Here is an 18,014-nt window from a genome sequence, read left to right as displayed (position 1 = left end):
GGTAGAAACGGTAGACAGATGGATGTTGAAAGAGACAGAGAGACATGAGAGAAAGAGAGAGTGGTGGTCAAGTGGAATGGAGGGAAAATAGGAGCGAGAGAGCTGAAAGAGGAAGGGACGAGGAGAGATGAAAAGGGAAACTTGAGGGAGAGCATGAAAGGGGGCCGGGTTGTGAATAAAGGCCCAGCTGTGTGTGTGCACGGATGTGTAGCTTGTGGCGTGTGTGTGTTTGTGTGTTTGTTTATCCTCCGAGTCCCTGATTTCTGGACTTATGTAACTGTGTGACCCTCGAAGCAAAGGCACAGCTGTGGTACTTTGATGTCTTTGACAGCACAAGCAGCGCAGTGCACCTTCATTTATTCACCAGAATTGCACAAATACGCAGGCAGACACACGCACGCACGCACGCACACACACACACACACACACAGACACACACACACACACACACACACACACACACACACACACACACACACACACAGACAAGTGATGGTCTTTAATGGCCCAAGGCTTGATTCATCATCTGTGTCGTCAAACACGTGGACACATGTCAGTTAAAGAGATTGACTGTGTCTGATATAAAACAAGCCTTCTGACTGACTGGTTCATTGTTCCTTTCATTCTCAAGGTTGCAGCGGAAGGCTTTGAAACGCTGAAGGGTGCAATGCAAATGTATTCCAGACGGCATTACAATGACTAATGATGCATTTTGCCTTGGAACGGCTATGAAAACTGTCGGAACACTGCATACATGCAGATAATTTATATTCCACCTCATGGAAGACGGCCTACTTTACATGACTTTCAGTTGCGGTTACAGTATGGACAAAGAGTCTTTCATTGTTATTGGGTTTTGTTTTTTTGTGGCGTACACATCAAGGTTATCGGTGGCCAATTTCTTGAAATGGTGTGTAGCACTGTACCATGTAATATTGTGCTGTCCTGTCATAAATCCATGTCTTATTTGCAAATATTTTGCTTATCCCATTTAGATTCTACAAATGCCTTCGGCGAGCGAGTCTCGAGTTACAGACGTACACATGTACAGATGTACATACATGGCATTTATAGATGGATAATATTTATTATTATTGTTATTGTTATTAGTTATAATCTTTAAATGATCACATCAACTGTTCCAAAGCTGCCTTTAACCACAGAAGCATGGATGGCACCCACGGTTATGACAGCATTGTTATTATAGCCTATGAGGGTATAATTGTCATTTGTTCTGCAGTGCCGATTTTTGTGTTGTGCCATTTTATTTTAATGATCCATTCCAGCAACAGAATTCCATTTCTCTCTATTTTTTTTCCGTTTTCCCCCAAGAGGCTAGTCGAATATTTGAACGAAAATATGCCTGAACAATAGAAGTTTCTAATTTGATATCAGCCACATCAGTGTCAGTCATGCAGGTCCATACTAATAGCTTTGGTCCAGTGGTTGCATGGATCATGTCAAGTCATCTTTGTGATATCAGATCAGGTTCATTGTTCCAGTTGAGTTCAAAATTATTTTCCACAACAGCTCACCTGCATTTGCTGTTTGTAAGTGAAGGATTTGTTCCACACAACACGACTCTGTTAATGGGTAAACTGGATCAGTGTTTCGTACACAGCATAATGACATTTGTAGCAACTACCTTTGTTGATAGAAATTACTTTTCATCCCATCATCATCATCATCATCTCTCTCTCTCTCTCTCTCTCTCTCTCTCTCTCTCTCTCTCTCTCTCTCTCTCTCTCTCTCTCTCTCTCTCTCTCTCGATTGTTTGTTTGTTTGTTTTCCAATCAGAGTAAGATTATGTGATCAGCAGTGGTTAAAGAATTTGCACATTGTAAAAGGATTTGGGGAGAGCAGACCATTACTTTTCTACTCAGTTCTTTGAAATGCAAACAAAGAAATGCACTTGCATTATACACAGTGGTTTGTGGATAATAATCATGCAATAAATGCACACAATCTCTGTATGTATGTATGTACGTACGTACGTACTGCAAGTCTGTAGTTCACACATCCCATGAACTGTCCAACATACAATATAATATATTGTAGTGGGGAGGTCCTTGTGGATTGTTTCAAAATATGCTTTATTAGTTTGTTTGGACAGTGCATATTAATGGACATGTTATGCGATGGAAATACGTATTACGAAATACATATTACAGGAATAATAAGGTTTTCTTATAGGGCAATTTGTAACCAAATGAACTTGTGCATAAAGTGCAGTATTGCACTAGTAATTCAGGATACGCTATCACAGGTCGAGTAACTTTTTTTATTTTTAGATTGAACTTAAAGGAATATGCTTGTGGTCCAGAGATTTAAAAAAATGGTTGAGAACCACTGACATACAGACACACAATCTGTACAAGACACAAACTGGCTTTAGCCATGGCCTTAACTCCATCTGTAATCTGCTATCCCACATCAATCCAATAAAAGTATTATCCAGCCTTCCTGCCAGCTTGAACACCACAACAATGACACGCACTCCACTATTATCCTGATAGGCCTCTTCTGGTTGGGTCAGCTGGGGGTCAAGGGTTTCTCATCAGATTGATTGTTCTGTCAAATGGAATCGTATAAGGATAACAGATTAGCTTAGTCTGACGTGCAATGTGAGCCCATTCAATCGCACCCTAATACCCAATGCACTGATAGCAGTAAGTGATTAAGTCAGATTTTGAAGTCATACAGATGTTGTAGTATCCATATAATATATCACATGGGCTGGAACCGTGTTTCCTCCTCAGTCGGTTGACCAATTGATCTGAACTTGCACATTGACCATTGTCACAAGAGAGTGACAAAGTACGTTTTTGTGAACGGTCCTCGCAGACTATGGGATCTGTAGTCGTGGTTGCACTCCCATAGTCTGAATGGACGGTATGTGGAAATGACTAGTTGTCTCCACCAGGCCGAAGGCATGTGGGGAGAGTATGTTTTGCACTCCGTCCGTCCGCGTGTCCGTCCGTCCGTCCGTGTGTCCGTCCGTGTGTCCGTGAGCAGCTAATCTCGGCCACCGTTAACCCGGTCGATGCCATATTTTGCACACACACTCCCTGGATGCCAACCATGAACCTCTGCCCCAAACTTTCCAGAACGGCCTGTTATAGCGCCACCAGGAGGCCGCTTTGTGCAAAACAAGTTTTTGCACAGTACACCTACAGATTTTGTCCAAACATCACGCAAATTGGTACACAGTCTCTCTAGAGCCATTCAACGAAACGGGTCTTTCAGATTTATCAGACTCCATCCTGATTGGTTAAGATTGGCTTCCAAAGTTCACAGGAGTGCTCAGTTTCAAACAAAATGCTGCAAATCATGAACACATCGCGTGATTTCCGTGAAATTGTGCACCCACATTCCCACTAGGCCGAGGACGAAATGCCACATGAACAATTTCAACTCAGCCTCAAGGTGGCGCTATAACTGGCCGAAAAGTGTTTTTACCTCTAACTGCACGGATCTGTGGATAACCTGGTGGAGACCTGTGCCCGGAAGGGCACTTTTTCTAGTTGCATATTATTTTCGTCCTTTAATTATGGGTACGGTAGGGTTGCTCTGCATTATGTGCACTTTTTCATCCCTGCGATTGTGAATGAATGAATGAATGAATGAAAAACTTTATTCTGAACATAACAAGTCAAAGAATTAAAAGAAGTGCAATATAGAAAACAAAAATAATATTCCCAAAGTATAAACAACAAGGAAAAAAACAAGCCACACTGGCCGCAAGTATAATTATTTTTTTCTCTTATTTTGTATGTTCAGAAAGGAGTAGGTTGAAGTAAAAAACTTATATAACCCTACCCCTTTTTATGTGGTTGACTTCATCATCCAGTCGACTGCCAGGAGGAAGAGAAAGGGAGACAGTAAACAGCGCTGTCTGACTCCTGTCTCTGTGAAGCTCTCTGTGTTGTGTATTACCCTGCAGGATGATCGCTTGGCACCTTTTCTTCTTCCCAGATCTGTCTGAAGAGTTGGTGAAGTAGTGAAGTAGTGTTGTCACTGTTTCTGGGTCTGCTTTTATGGCTTCTGGGGTATTCCATCAGTTCGCTTCAGTTTTTCCAACGTCATTTTTTATTTCTTATTTGTTGGGCTTTATTTGTATTGGGATCTAGGTGGTGTACAGAGGGAGAGATGTTGGCTAGTTCAGTTGGTCTGGGTCTGTTCAGTAAATCTGCTTCTTTAAAGCATGTGTTCAAGAATTTAATTAAACAAAGTAGAGTACAGATCAGCTGTAACAATGTCACATAGCACATGTCTGTATACCCCACCAACCTTTTCCCTCCTTGTTCCTCACCCCAGGTCCCCCGTCTCCACCCAGAGACCTGGTCTACACCTTGAAGCAGTCCACGCTGATCCTGGAGTGGGCCGCGCCGTCCGACACGGGAGGCAGGGCCGACCTGACGTTCAGCGTGGGGTGCAGGCGGTGCGTGGGGCCGCACTGTGAGCCGTGCGGGGCCAGCGTGGGCTTCGTGCCCCAGCAGGTGGGCCTGACGGAGAGGACGGTGACCGTGGTCAACCTCCCCCCGAACGCCAACTACACGTTCAGCGTGGAGGCCCTGAACGGAGTGTCGGAGCTGCTGCCCAGCAAGAGGTTCTACACACAGGTCAACGTGTCCACCAGCCTGCCTGGTGAGTAGGACGCCGGTACTCTGATTCACGCACACTACCTCTACTGCTGCACCATTCTTGCTCAATTGTGAACCTCGATTTTCCTCCACAAGAATTGAGATCACGATTCTCATTTCTTCCATGAAAATATGTACTGTCTTTAGTTTGTAGTTGTAGCAAAAACATAAGAGTAACTAAAATGAATTGGACAGTCAACTAGTGCTGCACGATTCTTGCTCAAATTAAGAAATGAGATCCCATAGGTGTCTGAATCTACACTCCGATAAATTGTGCAGCACCAACTACCTCCGACACGTTCATATACCTGGTCGTGTGCACTAGCCTGAGCTAACGTGTTAGGTTTCTGGTCTAGAGGGGCGGGTCGCGGCTCAGATTTGCGCACGCCCTGATTGGATCTCATCGATCTGTCCGTCACCCCCGGCCCCTCCTCTCCCCCCTGGTGCAGCGCTATGTCACATCATTTGGAGCGACGCCCACCCGGAAGGGTTGACTCACACTTTTAGACCAGAGCGGCCAATGCGTTCCTCCAGGCTTTCAATTTTTGCACCAACAAAAATGAAAGCCTGGTACCGAGGCTAGTGTGCACTAACACATGCACTTGTGCAATGTGCACTCAGGCATACTGTATACGTACACAGATGACTGTTTTCCACTGAAGCATCTTAATAATCTCGGCCACCAGAGGTGATCTTCATAATATAGCAGTTGCAGTCTTCAGCACGCCATTAGCTAGGGGCCTGAAAAAGCACTTAGCCAACTAGCCCTGCAGACCAACTCTGTAGCAACACTATATCTGGGGGAGATCAACTGTGAATACACTGAGTGCGCATACACTCACACATAGACACGCACGCACACACACACACACACACACACACACACACACACACACACACACAGACACTTAACGTGCCTTCATTCCTCTATTAATGTATAGTATGCATATTTTTGAAGAGCTGGTTTACTCAGTTTGTTTGCCAAGCGCATGTGAAATGAACCAAATCCCTCATTTGGAAATACTGAAGAAAAACTAAAGAAGTAAGGGACTATAAATAAAAAAGATAGAGTGAAAGACAAATTACACGGTTTGAAAGAGAGAGGGGGGAGAGAGGGAGAGAGACAGAGAGAGAGAGAGAGAGAGAGAGAGAGAGAGAGAGAGAGAGAGAGAGAGAGAGAGAGAGAGAGAGAGAGAGAGAGAGAGAGAGAGAGAGAGAGAGAGAGAGAGAGAGAGAGAGAGAGAGAGAGAGAGAGAGAGAGAGAGAGAGAGAGAGAGAGAGAGAGAGAGAGAGAGAGAGAGAGAGAGAGAGAGAGAGAAGTCGAGGGGAGAATGAAAATAAGAATGAGTGTGTTTTGTACCATAATTGGTAATTAGCATGGAGAAATGTTCTGCATTATGAATGAAGAGCAGCATAAATCAGAGCACAGTGTTGAGACGACAGCTGCACTCTGCTAGCTTGAAGTCATTTAAGTTCAGTCGTCACCATGACTCCATTGTGACAGCAGAGAGAGGCGGATGAGATGAGATGCACTTCAGAGTGGGGGTGGTGTGTGTGTGTGTGTGTGTGTGCGTGCGTGTGTGTGTGCGCATGCAGAATTTGAGTACAGGGTATATGACAGAGTGACAGGCCTGGTTTGTGAGTGATTGGACAGGTGTGTTCGGACAAACACAAACTGGAGAATGTGATTTATTTTGTATCCATGAAGAATGCAACTATAACTTGAACTGATGGTGTGTGTGCACGCACATGGATTGAGAGAGTGGATTAAAGGAGGTGTGTGTGTGTGTGTGTGTGTGTGTGTGTGTGTGTGTGTGTGTGTGTGTGTGTGTGTGTGTGTGTGTGTGCGCGCGTCCGTGCATATGTAGGTGCCCCAGATTATGTTACTGACCAAATGTTCAAATATGAGGTTATGTAAGCATAACATCTGGACTACATCTGGTGTGTTAAAGTGTTGATTTGATTTGGGTCTCTTTTAGCCCATGGGCTAATCTGTCCACATATAAACATATTAACATTTGGGCGGTGTTGTTACCATGCTGTGATGTTTTTACTCCACATATTGGGAAGACGATAAAAACAATCAAACAACAACAACAAGTAACTGTAATCTAAGAAAAGCAGCAATTACTTTTTTATTCCTGTAAAGTATAAGGAATAGTATAACTGTCTACTTATACTGTACATAAGATGCGTTTTCCACTAATTAAGTAAAAGCCCTTGCCTCTCTGTCTCAAGATACATTCTGTTCTTTCTCACTTTTTAATGAGCTACATGGCCTTCAAAGTAATTAAATATAGGTTGTGCAAAACAATGAAATACACATTGTTTCTTAATGTACCTGATCCTGCAAAATGTGATTACACATGCACTTCTGGAGTTAATTACAGAACAGCTATACCAAGCATTTGTATGAATATAGTTATTGCTAACTTTTATAGCAATAGTTACACGATAAAACAGTGTTCTTCCACTGTGGTGTGTCTGTTAACACAAAACATGCTCTCTATATTGAGGTGGAAGCCTAGTTAAAGGACAACTTCACCTATTTCCAACCTGTATTCACATAACTGGTCCTCACTAATGCTCTTTATAATAATTATGGTAACATTTTTGTCTACTTGGTCTGTGTCTCAGAGGAGGGCTGAGAACTGTGCTGTGGACAGTTCACAACCTACCAGTGACATCATTGATGGAAATCCAAGTGAATGGAAACAGCAGGATTTGTATTCCTGTAAAGTTAGTATAGTATGCCATTGTTCTTGTTCTCGCATTGATACAAAAATAAAATGTAACGTTTGAAATCTTGTTTAAAATGACCAAACCCGCCTACCGATGATGCCACTTGTAGACGGTTTGTCACAGACCTCCTCTGAGACACAGAGAAGTACAAAAATGGTACCATTATAATCATTAGCATTAGTGAGGACTAATTATATGAAAAAAATGGGTAAAGAGGTCCTTTTAGTGATCTTTCTTTCTTTCTTTCTTTCGTGTGTGTGTGCGTGTTGTCCCTCCTCCAGAGGGATTGGACATAAAGGCTAGCAGAGTGTTTTCAAAGGGGCTTGACGAGACTTAATGTGTCAGAGAGGGTTTAGGCTGACATTTGGACTGGGATTGTCTGTTTATGGCGCGGTTGAAGATCAACCTGTCTTAAGAGCAGGGTTTACCTATGTATACAGTCTATACCGTACGGTCTTAAAAGTGACCAATCACAGCTCACTAGAACCACCCTGGGGCGGAGGCAACCATGTGGTTTAGGGCATCAGTGGAGCTGGGACGGGCAACACAGAAAGAATACTGGCTTTCACTATACAGAAGTGCTATTTCTTGCTAACTTCTTGCTTCTTGCTAACTTCGCAAAACACTCGACACGGCAACTCACGGCCCTAAAGGGCTACTCCGTGGTGTCTCCCGTGGCTCAAGTTTGGTAGAGACGGCGCCCCTCCGTCTTTGTCTAATGAGGACGATTTCAGTGTCGTATGTATGGATTTTGGGGTTTTCTAGGCGTGCATGTTTCACCGTGTTTGGGTAGGGACTGGGATTGAACAGGGTCTTAACCCGCCACGTATGTCGTGTGGACTAACTGGATGTCGGACTAATGTGCAGTCCCCGATTGAACGGACCACGGTACCTCCTGAGCCACTGCTGCCCTGGTACCATTGGTTCAGAAATACAGTGTCTCCTTCAAGGGGTGTCTAGTGGCATATACTGTAGCTGGTTAGTGCACTGACCCCATACTCTTTGTGAGTTGATAGGAAAAAATAAGGGGTATAATATGCTGCATTACTATGTGGGTATATTCAGTGTGTGCAAGACCCACATTAATTTGCGGTGTATCTAAGCTCACTAGACTGCATGCTTCTTCCTGCCTTCCTTCTGCTTATGGTTCCTGGTTGTTATGTGATGTTCTATTCGTGAGTTATCTGACTGAACATATAGTTTTGCATTATGTTTTGAAATGGACAGTTAAACAATTTTAACTTCTATTCTGCTCAGACCAGAAACTGACCGCAGCTAACCCCAAGCCTTGTCGTGTGTGTGTGTGTGTGTGTGTGTGTGTGTGTGTGTGTGCTGTGTGTGTGTGTGTGTGTGTGTGTGTGTGTGTGTGTGTGTGTGTGTGTGTGTGTGTGTGTGTGTGTGTGTGTGCGCCTGCCTTGAGTATATACAATACACCATCAAAACTCACTGACCTTTATAAATATTGCAGCGGGGATTTGGTCTAAAGCAAACACAGGCCCCATCTCTCTCCCGCCCTCCCCCCCCCCCCTCTCTCTGTCTCTCTCTCTCTCTCTCTCTCTCTCTCTCTCACACACACACACACACACACACACACACACACACAAACTAGGCGCTCCCTGTATGTATCTCATCATCTCTATATTACTTGGGTCTTTTTTTATCCTCTCTCCCTCTGTCTCACTCTCTTCTTTCACTCTATTTCCTCTACCATTTCCCTCTCATCATCATCCCCTGCTCTGTCCTTTTCTCTTCTATATTTAGATAGTCATTTCTCTACCTCCACTTTCCCCCCCTCTCTATATCTTCCTCTCAGTCATTATCTATTCACCTCCTCCCCCTCTCTGCATCTGCTGTGTTGTTCCATATTTGGTTTCCGTGTCCCCTGTAGGTTGTTGGCAGTGGGCGAGGTATAGGGCAGTGTGTCCTGGGGCACCTCTCAGTGGGCGAGGTATAGGGCAGTGTGTCCTGGGGCACCTCTCAGTGGGTGAGGTATAGGGCAGTGTGTCCGGGGGCACCTCTCAGTGGGCGAGGTATAGGGCAGTGTGTCCTGGAGCACCTCTCAGTGGGCGAGGTATAGGGCAGTGTGTCCTGGGGCTCCTCTCAGTGGGCGAGGTATAGGGCAGTGTGTCCTGGAGCACCTCTCAGTGGGCGAGGTATAGGGCAGTGTGTCCTGGGGCTCCTCTCAGTGGGCGAGGTATAGGGCAGTGTGTCCTGGAGCTCCTCTCAGTGGGCGAGGTATAGGGCAGTGTGTCCTGGGGCACCTCTCAGTGGGCGAGGTATAGGGCAGTGTGTCCTGGAGCTCCTAGCAGTGGGCGAGGTATAGGGCAGTGTGTCCGGGGGCACCTCGGCTTAAGTCTAAACCATACAGGGAGTATTGGAGTACTTAAAGCTGTTATCCAAATTAGCTGACCAATTACAGAGCCAAAGTTTGAGGATTTAAAAGGTTAAATGCCGGGAAATACACATGAACATGAATCCAACATTAAACAATAATGTGTAAACGAAATGAGCATTCTTTTTAAATGTACACATCAGTGACGACAGTGAAGTCAAACAATTTAACAATGAAGCTATCTAGCTATGAAAAGTTTTAATCTGCAACACAATTTTATTCAATATGTAGTGGGTGTCCCTGCTTCACCTGTCTCTCAGCTGAAACACGTTGAAGACCCCTGTGCTATAGAAATAAACGTACCTTTCCTCAATCGAACAGCAGGATGCCGCCTCCAACCACCTCAGTTGTGTCATTTATGTACCATGTTTCATTGACAAATAAAGTTATGGGTTGCATGCAGCCTTACGTCCTAGTATTTTCACATCTTGTTTTGAAAATATAGCCAATAGGAACTGATTGACTGAACCTCAACCCTAGCCATGATGACGACTGGAAGAAAGGATGTTTTAATGGTCTCATAAAGCTGCACACGTACACACACGCACGCACTGTGGCATATCCAATTGTGTACTGTATGTACATCACTCATTTAATTGGTATACAATTTACAATTTACAATTTAGGCATTTAGCAGACGCTCTTAATCCAGAGCGACTTACATTTAAGCAAGAACAAAAGCATGGGAATACATCACATAAAAGCATTTATCATGAAACATGCGTAAGCTAAGAAGGTAACAGTGGAATATCTATATGATGAAACTATACATACACTATACATAATAAACTATACATATTCACTACTATGCTATACATATGTACTATGGCGTGCTATGACTATATACAATACAATTATAGTGCTGTCTACATAACATGCTATAAGTCTGTGTCAAATGCTATCTAAGCCAACAGAAATGCTATCTAAGGGGTTAGGGTACTGTAAGTGCTATGGGCCATGATGGAGTCTGAAAAGGTGGGTTTTCAGGCTACGGCGGAAGATTGGGAGTGATGCTGCAGTTCTGACTGCAATGGGAAGTGCATTCCACAGTTTTGGAGCCAGAAGGGAGAAGAGTTTGGGACGTGTGGAGCGTTGTCCCGGCGTTTTTAGTGAGGGTACTTCCAGTTTCCCTGCGTTGGCTGATCTGAGTGCGCGGGAGGGTTTGTAGGGTTCAATCATACTTGTAAGATATGGGGGAGCCATACCTTTGGTTGCTTTGAATGCCAGCATCAGAGTTTTGTATTCTGTGCGGGCAGCGACCGGGAGCCAGTGGAGGGAGCGGAGCAGGGGGGAGACATGTGAGAATTTTGGCTGGTTGAAGACCAAGCGAGCTGCTGCATTTTGGATCAGCTGGAGAGGCTTAAGTGCACATGCTGGTAGGCCAGTAAGGAGGGAGTTACAATAGTCGAGTTTTGACAAGACTGTTGTCTGGATTAGGAGCTGGGCTGATTCCTGGGTGAGGAACGGTCTAATTCGTCGTATGTTATAGAGTGTGAACCTACATGATCGAGTGACAGCTGTGATGTGAGCTTTGAACGAGAGCTGACTGTCCAGGACAACACCAAGATTCCTGGCTGTTGGGACAGACGTTACCAGGGCGTTGTCTACGGAAATAGTTAGCTCCCGCATAGGGCAGGACTTAGCTGGGAAGAAGAGAAGCTCAGTCTTGTCTGGGTTCAGCTTGAGGTGGTTGGAGGACATCCACTGTGATATGTCAGCCAGGCATGCAGTGATGCGCTCTTCCACCTGAGTGGCAGAGGGGGGGAAGGATAGGAACAGTTGTGTGTCATCGGCGTAGCAGTGATAGGATATATTGTGAGCAGAGATGATAGTGCCAAGGGATTTAGTGTACAGTGAGAAAAGGAGTGGACCAAGTACAGATCCCTGTGGGACCCCAGTTTGGAGTGTTCGGGGGGATGATAGCAGACCTTTCCAGGAAACCTGGTAGGTCCGATCGGTGAGGTAGGAGGAGAACCACTTTAGTGCCGTTCCACCGATGCCTAGCTCCGCTAGGGTTTCTAGGAGCAGCTGGTGGTTCACTGTGTCAAATGCTGCTGATAGGTCTAGGAGAATCAGTACTGCAGAGTGGGAAGCAGCTTGGGCAGCATGTAGTGCTTCTGTGACTGCCAGCAGGGCAGTTTCTGTGGAGTGGGCCTTCTTGAATCCGGACTGGTTGGGATCCAGCAGGTTGTTCTGTGAGAGATGGAGAGAGAGCTGGTTGGAGACGACACGTTCAATGGTTTTAGAAATAAATGAAAGGAGTGATACCGGTCTGTAGTTCTTGACATCTGAGGGGTCAAGGGTTGGTTTTTTGAGGAGTGGTGTTACTCTGGCTGACTTGAGGGCAGATGGGACGCAGCCTGAGGTTACTGAGGTGTTGATGATGGAGGTGATGAAGGGGAGCAGATCAGGTGCGATGGTCTGGAAGATTGGAGACGGGACAGGGTCAAGAGGACAAGTGGTAGGTCTAGAGGATGTTACTAGTTGTAGAACCTCGTCTGGGGAAAGAGGAGAGAAGGAGGACATGCATGGTATGTTGGGGTTGGTGTTGGTTGAGTCAGATGCCACTTTATGTGGGAGGGGAGGAAAGGAGCTGCTGATATCATCAACCTTCTTCTCGAAGTAGTTGACAAAAACATCAGCAGTGAGGGATGAGTGGGGGGAGGGGGTTTAAGGAGGGAGGTGAAAGTGGAGAAGAGCTTCCTTGGGTTAGAAGTACAGGATTGGATTTTGGTGTGGTAGAAAGAGGTTTTAGCAGTGGTTAGTGAGTGGGCAAAGGCAGAGAGGAGTGAGTGAAAGTGTGAAAGGTCATCTGGTAGCTTTGACTTGTGCCACTTTCTTTCGGCTGCCCTTAGAGGTGTTCGTTCAGATCTGAGAGTTTCAGATAGCCAGGGAGCCGGTGGACATGAGCGAGCTGGCCTGGATGAGAGCGGGCAGTGTTGGTCGAATGCAGATGAGATAGAGGAGAGGAAGGATGAGGTTGCAGTGTCAGGTGAGAGGGAGAGGAATGACTCCAGGGAGGGTAGAGAGGAGAGAATAGAGGATGAGAGGGAGGAGGGGTTTAGGGATTTGAGATTGCGTCGGGAGGTGACGTTCGGGGGGGTTAGTATGTTTAGGCGGGAGGGTGGAGAGAGAGAGGGAGAAGGTTATGAAGTGGTGGTCAGACCTACTTAAGGGGGTAACAGAGAGTGTGGAGGGAGAGCAGGCTCTGGAGAACACAAGGTCCAAAACATTACCAGCCCTGTGAGTGGGAGGGGAGGGAGATAGGGAGAGGTCAAATGAGGCCAGAAGGGATGTAACGGGAAGATACTTCTCTGCGGTAGGAAGGTTGAAGTCACCCAGTAGAATCAGAGGGGTGCCATCTTCCGGAAACGAGCTGATCAGAGAGTCTAGTTCTTCCAGGAAGTTCCCGAGTGTTCCAGGAGGGCGATATAGCACAATGAGGATGAGGGGGACTGGCTGTGATATTGAGATAGCATGAAATTCACATGTGGACAGAGAAAGGTGAGAGAGATTTAAGACACGGAAATTCCATTTGGGGGATGTTAGTAGCCCTGTACCCCCCCCTGTGCCTGTTTGGCGAGGGGTGTGGGTGAACTTGTGCGAAACAGAGAGCGCGGCGGGAGTTGCAGTGTTATCTGGGGTGATCCAGGTTTCAGTCAGAGCAAGGAAATGCAGAGACTTGAGGGAGGCGTGGCCTGAAATGAATTCAGGCATATTCTTTTTGGTAGCTGCGTGGCAGTTCCATAGTCCTCCCTCCACCACAATATGGTGACTGGGTGAACGAGCTGGATAGATGAGATTTGACGGATCTCTGTGACTGGAGAAGTAGTGTCTAGGGCGACATGAGGAGGACAGTATAGGGACGGTGGGAAAGCACATTCTAAACAGGTATAAGAGATAATAATAATAATAATAAAGTAATAATAATAATAATAATAATAATAAGGTACAATAATAATAAGGTACAACTAGTAATTATAACATAATAATAGGAAGTAGGAAATAAGTTGATACAGAACCCCTAGGTATAGGATTGAAAGGCCTTCATCAAGGCAATACAATCTTGACCCAGACTTCAAAACATATTTGAACCAAGCACATATTTTGGATTCTCTTCTATTAATTGTTTTGGGAGCAGAAAGGCTTTTTTTTTCCAGGAGCGCTAGAGGGCTAAAGAGATGAGGGTTTATCAGAACCCTACAGACTGGCGTAGGGGGTGGGGGTGGTATGGCATGCAGGGACTGACGGATAAAGGGGAGAGGGGGATAGAGAGATGGCCTTGGAGTTGCGTGTGAAGACAGGCTATGGGGTCGGGTAAATCGGGCATCTGTTTTGCCCAAAGGCTCATAGGGCCTTTTATCCCTGTGTGTGTGTGTGTGTGTGTGTGTGTGTGTGTGTGTGTGTGTGTGTGTGTGTGTGTGTGTGTGTGTGTGTGTGTGTGTGTGTGTGTGTGTGTGTGTGTGTGTGTGTGTGTGTGTGTGTGTGTGTGTGTGTGTGTGTGTGCGTGTGCTCTTTGTCTCTGTTCATGCATGCATCATACCATGTGTGTACAAGGACGTCGCTTAGCATGTACAGTATGTGCCTTTTCATGCCTGCGTGTCATGTGCTGCATGTATTAAGTCACGCTTGATTGGTGGATGAATATGTAAAGGAAATAATTGAAGGATGGCATGCCCTTTGTGTTCTACTGTATGCCTGCCTGTGTGTGTGTGTGTGGGGGGGGGGGGGGGTCGTCATATTCATGTCCAAACCATCTTTAGAACCTCATCCATCTGCTGTACAGGATCCCATCAAATGCCCCGCTCGCCAGTGGCATATGGACGGCCCTTTTAGTGGAGGCAGGGAAGAAAAGGAGGGTGGGGGGGAGTGGATGAAAGGTGGGGCAGGGGTGGGTGGAGGGATGGAGGGGTGGGTGGAGGGATGGAGCTGGAGGAGGAGGAGGAGGGGGGGGTCAGGGAGGAGCAGGGATTGGCATTTCAATATCCTGAGAGGATTATTGGTCTGGCTTTAGTTGACGGGTCCCTGTAGAGCTGCATGTAGGGCTGGTGGGGGAGCGGGGTGGGGGATCAGGGAGGTCGGGCCAGAGGTGGGGAGGCGATGAGGGAAAGGATGGATGGACTGACCAAGTGGCAGAGGGGAAACAAGATGGGCTTGCTGTTTTTTTTAGCCCATGGAAACGGAGCTTGCTTCCAGGATGTCGACCGGTGCTAAAAAGCGATACTGCATACACATACAGTACTTTGACATTGTCAATCTTTTACATTTCAAAGGACCCCCATGCCGTTTGATATACTGTATATACATTTCGCCACGGACCCCCCATTTAATCAGATTTTTATCTCTGGGAGGCCAGTCTACACACATCTTTACTTAAGTGTACAAATTAACCAAACATTTGGTTCCTAATGATACCAGTCCCTGGACCCCCCATGGAGAACCAGTGGACTACGATGTGCTAAAATAGCTGCAGTTCTGGAAGGTACATGGAAGAGATTGAGACATTCAATTAGTGAATGGCACCGAGAAGCAGGAGAGGGAGAGGGAGGAGAACGTGGGAGGTGTCGAATGTCAAACTATAATAAACTGCGAGCCTTCGAGTCGCATTCTTGTATTGGAACGGAGCGGAGACGAGCCGTGTTTCTGAGTGCGAATTAATTTTGCGAGCGTGTCTCCTTAAGAAAGCAACAAAGGAGGGCGGAAAATAACATTCTGTTTTTGCTCTTAATGAATTGGCAGCTTAACTATCGGCGCTGAGGAAAAGTCTATTTCATTTGAGTTCGTAAGAGCTAACCCTGCCTTTCCCTTTCTGTTATTAACACCCCTCCTTCCAGCTCTCCTCTCTCCACTGCTTGGTGCATGCGGGGGCGTTTGGATCCTCTTGCCTTCTTAATTAGAAGTGATGGGTAGGTGAAGCTTCAGCAGGCACAAAATGAATAGAGTCATCAAGCTACTTTTCAGGACTATAGCCCAGCCACTTAAGATGCATTGTCACCCTGTGATGGGAATTTTAATTGCCTACCTCTCAGCTTATAATTAGACTATGAAAAGGCTCTTTTTTCGGGTGCTCTTTTATATAGTGTGGGGGGCACTGTTGGAATGGTGTACAAGCTAGTGTTTATTTCTTTTTTCCTTTTATACTTTTTTCGAGGGGCGTGTTTTTTTGTTTTCAGCAACAGGAAAACAAAGCTGGGAGGTAAATGGAGACAAATGCCTAAGCGCTCACACATTACAGATACACTCACAAAGACATGCACGCACACACACACTCTCAGTCTCACACATTACACAGATACACTCACAAAGACGTGCACGCACACACACACTCTCAGTCTCACACATTACACAGATACACTCACAAAGACGTGCACGCACACACACACTCTCAGTCTCACACAACAGGAGTTTATCCCAGTAATCAGAGTGCAGTGCGGCGATGGCCCGAGGGCTCTCTTTGATGTATATATGCCAGGGAGAGACGGGTGGAAACGGAATCAGTTCATCTGGATGAGAAGACCAGTCCCCCTTGCCCTTCCTTTAAAGAAATACAACGATAAAAAAACTAAATTTATATTTTCTGTGGCGGTCTTACCACAGTCAAGTGTGTATGTTTGTCTGTGTGGGTGAATAGGTTGGCTTGTTTAGGTAGTCAGGACGATCGATGAACACTGTGTTCATGAACGTGTGTGCGTGCGTTCCCGCTTGTGCGTGCTGAGCGTGCGTGCGAGTGAAGGAGTTGGATTTGTTGAGAGGGTGGTTGTCTTTTGCAGATCACAGTATGAGGGTGACATTTCAGCTAATCGCACCCACGGACGCACACACGCACACGCACAGTCGCACACAAACACACGCACACTAGCTCTCGCTTTCACAAACCCAAATGTGTGTGCGTGCCAGAGTGCCAGCGTGCATGGATTCAGATCCTCTCCATTTGTATTATTAAATCAGTGCTTCTCTTTCAAAGTATACTATCCTCATATTATGTACTTCTTACTTCCCTCAGTCAATTGTGAATAATTTCTACGTGAAACTTATCATTATTCTCCAACCACTATGCTATGTGTGCTTTTTGTGTGGTTGTCAGGGGGTGGGGAAGTGTGTGTGTGTGTGTGTGTGTGTGTGTGTGTGTGTATGTGTGTGTTCGTGATAGAGAGAGAGAGAGAGAGAGAGAGAGAGAGAGATAGAGATGTGTTGTTGCTTTGTTTTAGCTGTCTAGCCGTTATACCCCATCAAACTGGATAGAGCTTGTTCCATCTCTGCTGCCAATCTCTTGCAACAGATTTGATTCGGCTTCGGTGTGTGTGTGGTGTCTTATCTAGTGGCTGTGTGTTGTTTTTGTCTGTATGGGGGTGGAAGCTCCTCAGGCCAAGTCTGTGTCTGGCTTAATAATGGTGGTGCTGTGATCAGGTTATATGCATACATTTTTAACAAAACATCTTTTAGTCCTGCAACAAACAGTCAAAAAGTGCTTTAGTTTTCGAGATACCCCTACCGGAGTTAGGACCAAACACAACATAGTTTTTCCTCATCTCTAAGGCCTCCCATACATGAAATGGATTCTTGTATAAAAATATTTTACTGCAAAAGTGGTGAAATTGTTATTTAAAGTTATACACGTCAAACTAAAAATAAAGCCTGTCCGTCTGGTGGTTGAGGCACTTAAAGGCATGTAGATTCACAATGGAAGCTCTGAGAGGTTCAAAACTTGGCATACTTGAAGCCAGAACATACCTCTACATTCTAGAAAAGACTGAATGTCAATATCTGAATGTCAATATGAGATATAGTCATTTGAACACATACTTACAGTAGGCGGAATTGTTCATCTATGTAGATGTCTTCTCTACTTTGTAGTGACTCTGGAATGGATTGTCATAGCAACACATATGATGGCTTGTAGGAAAGGTGAGGTTCTACTGAATCCAGCAATACCAATTGTGTAAATGTAGCTTGCATAATCGTGGAGTTATGCCACAAAACGTATATGGTGTCCCAAACGGGGGGAAATAAAACTAATGAAATCTACAGTATCACATTAGTTTTATTTTTACTTCACTTATCAAGGGTGGGAAAACATAAACAAATCACTTGAGTAGAAGTCCCTAAAATGTATGAAATGTCTCAAACTTGAGAAATGAGAAATTGTGAAGAAATAGATGCCGCTTCAATAGAGAAATATGCAAGCCTACAGTGGAACTACTAACTATTATTGTTGCAGCACATGACCTGGATGTTAA

General features: G+C 45.4%; 1 protein-coding gene across 1 annotated transcript in view; it reads left to right on the top strand.

The window, feature by feature from the left end:
- epha10 (EPH receptor A10) overlaps positions 1-18,014 on the top strand; it is a gene marked incomplete at both ends in the record, with an annotated part of 222,557 nt that overhangs the window by 152,547 nt on the left and 51,996 nt on the right. Inside the window, 1 exon segment of the mRNA XM_083772484.1 lies at positions 4,318-4,647. Within this exon segment, the coding sequence (XP_083628610.1) occupies positions 4,318-4,647 (330 nt within the window).

Source organism: Protomyctophum parallelum (genome assembly GCF_964188405.1).
Source record: "Protomyctophum parallelum genome assembly, chromosome: 1".
In the NCBI taxonomy this organism is placed as follows: Eukaryota; Metazoa; Chordata; class Actinopteri; order Myctophiformes; family Myctophidae; genus Protomyctophum; species Protomyctophum parallelum.
This window is presented reverse-complemented; position numbering and strand designations above follow the sequence as displayed.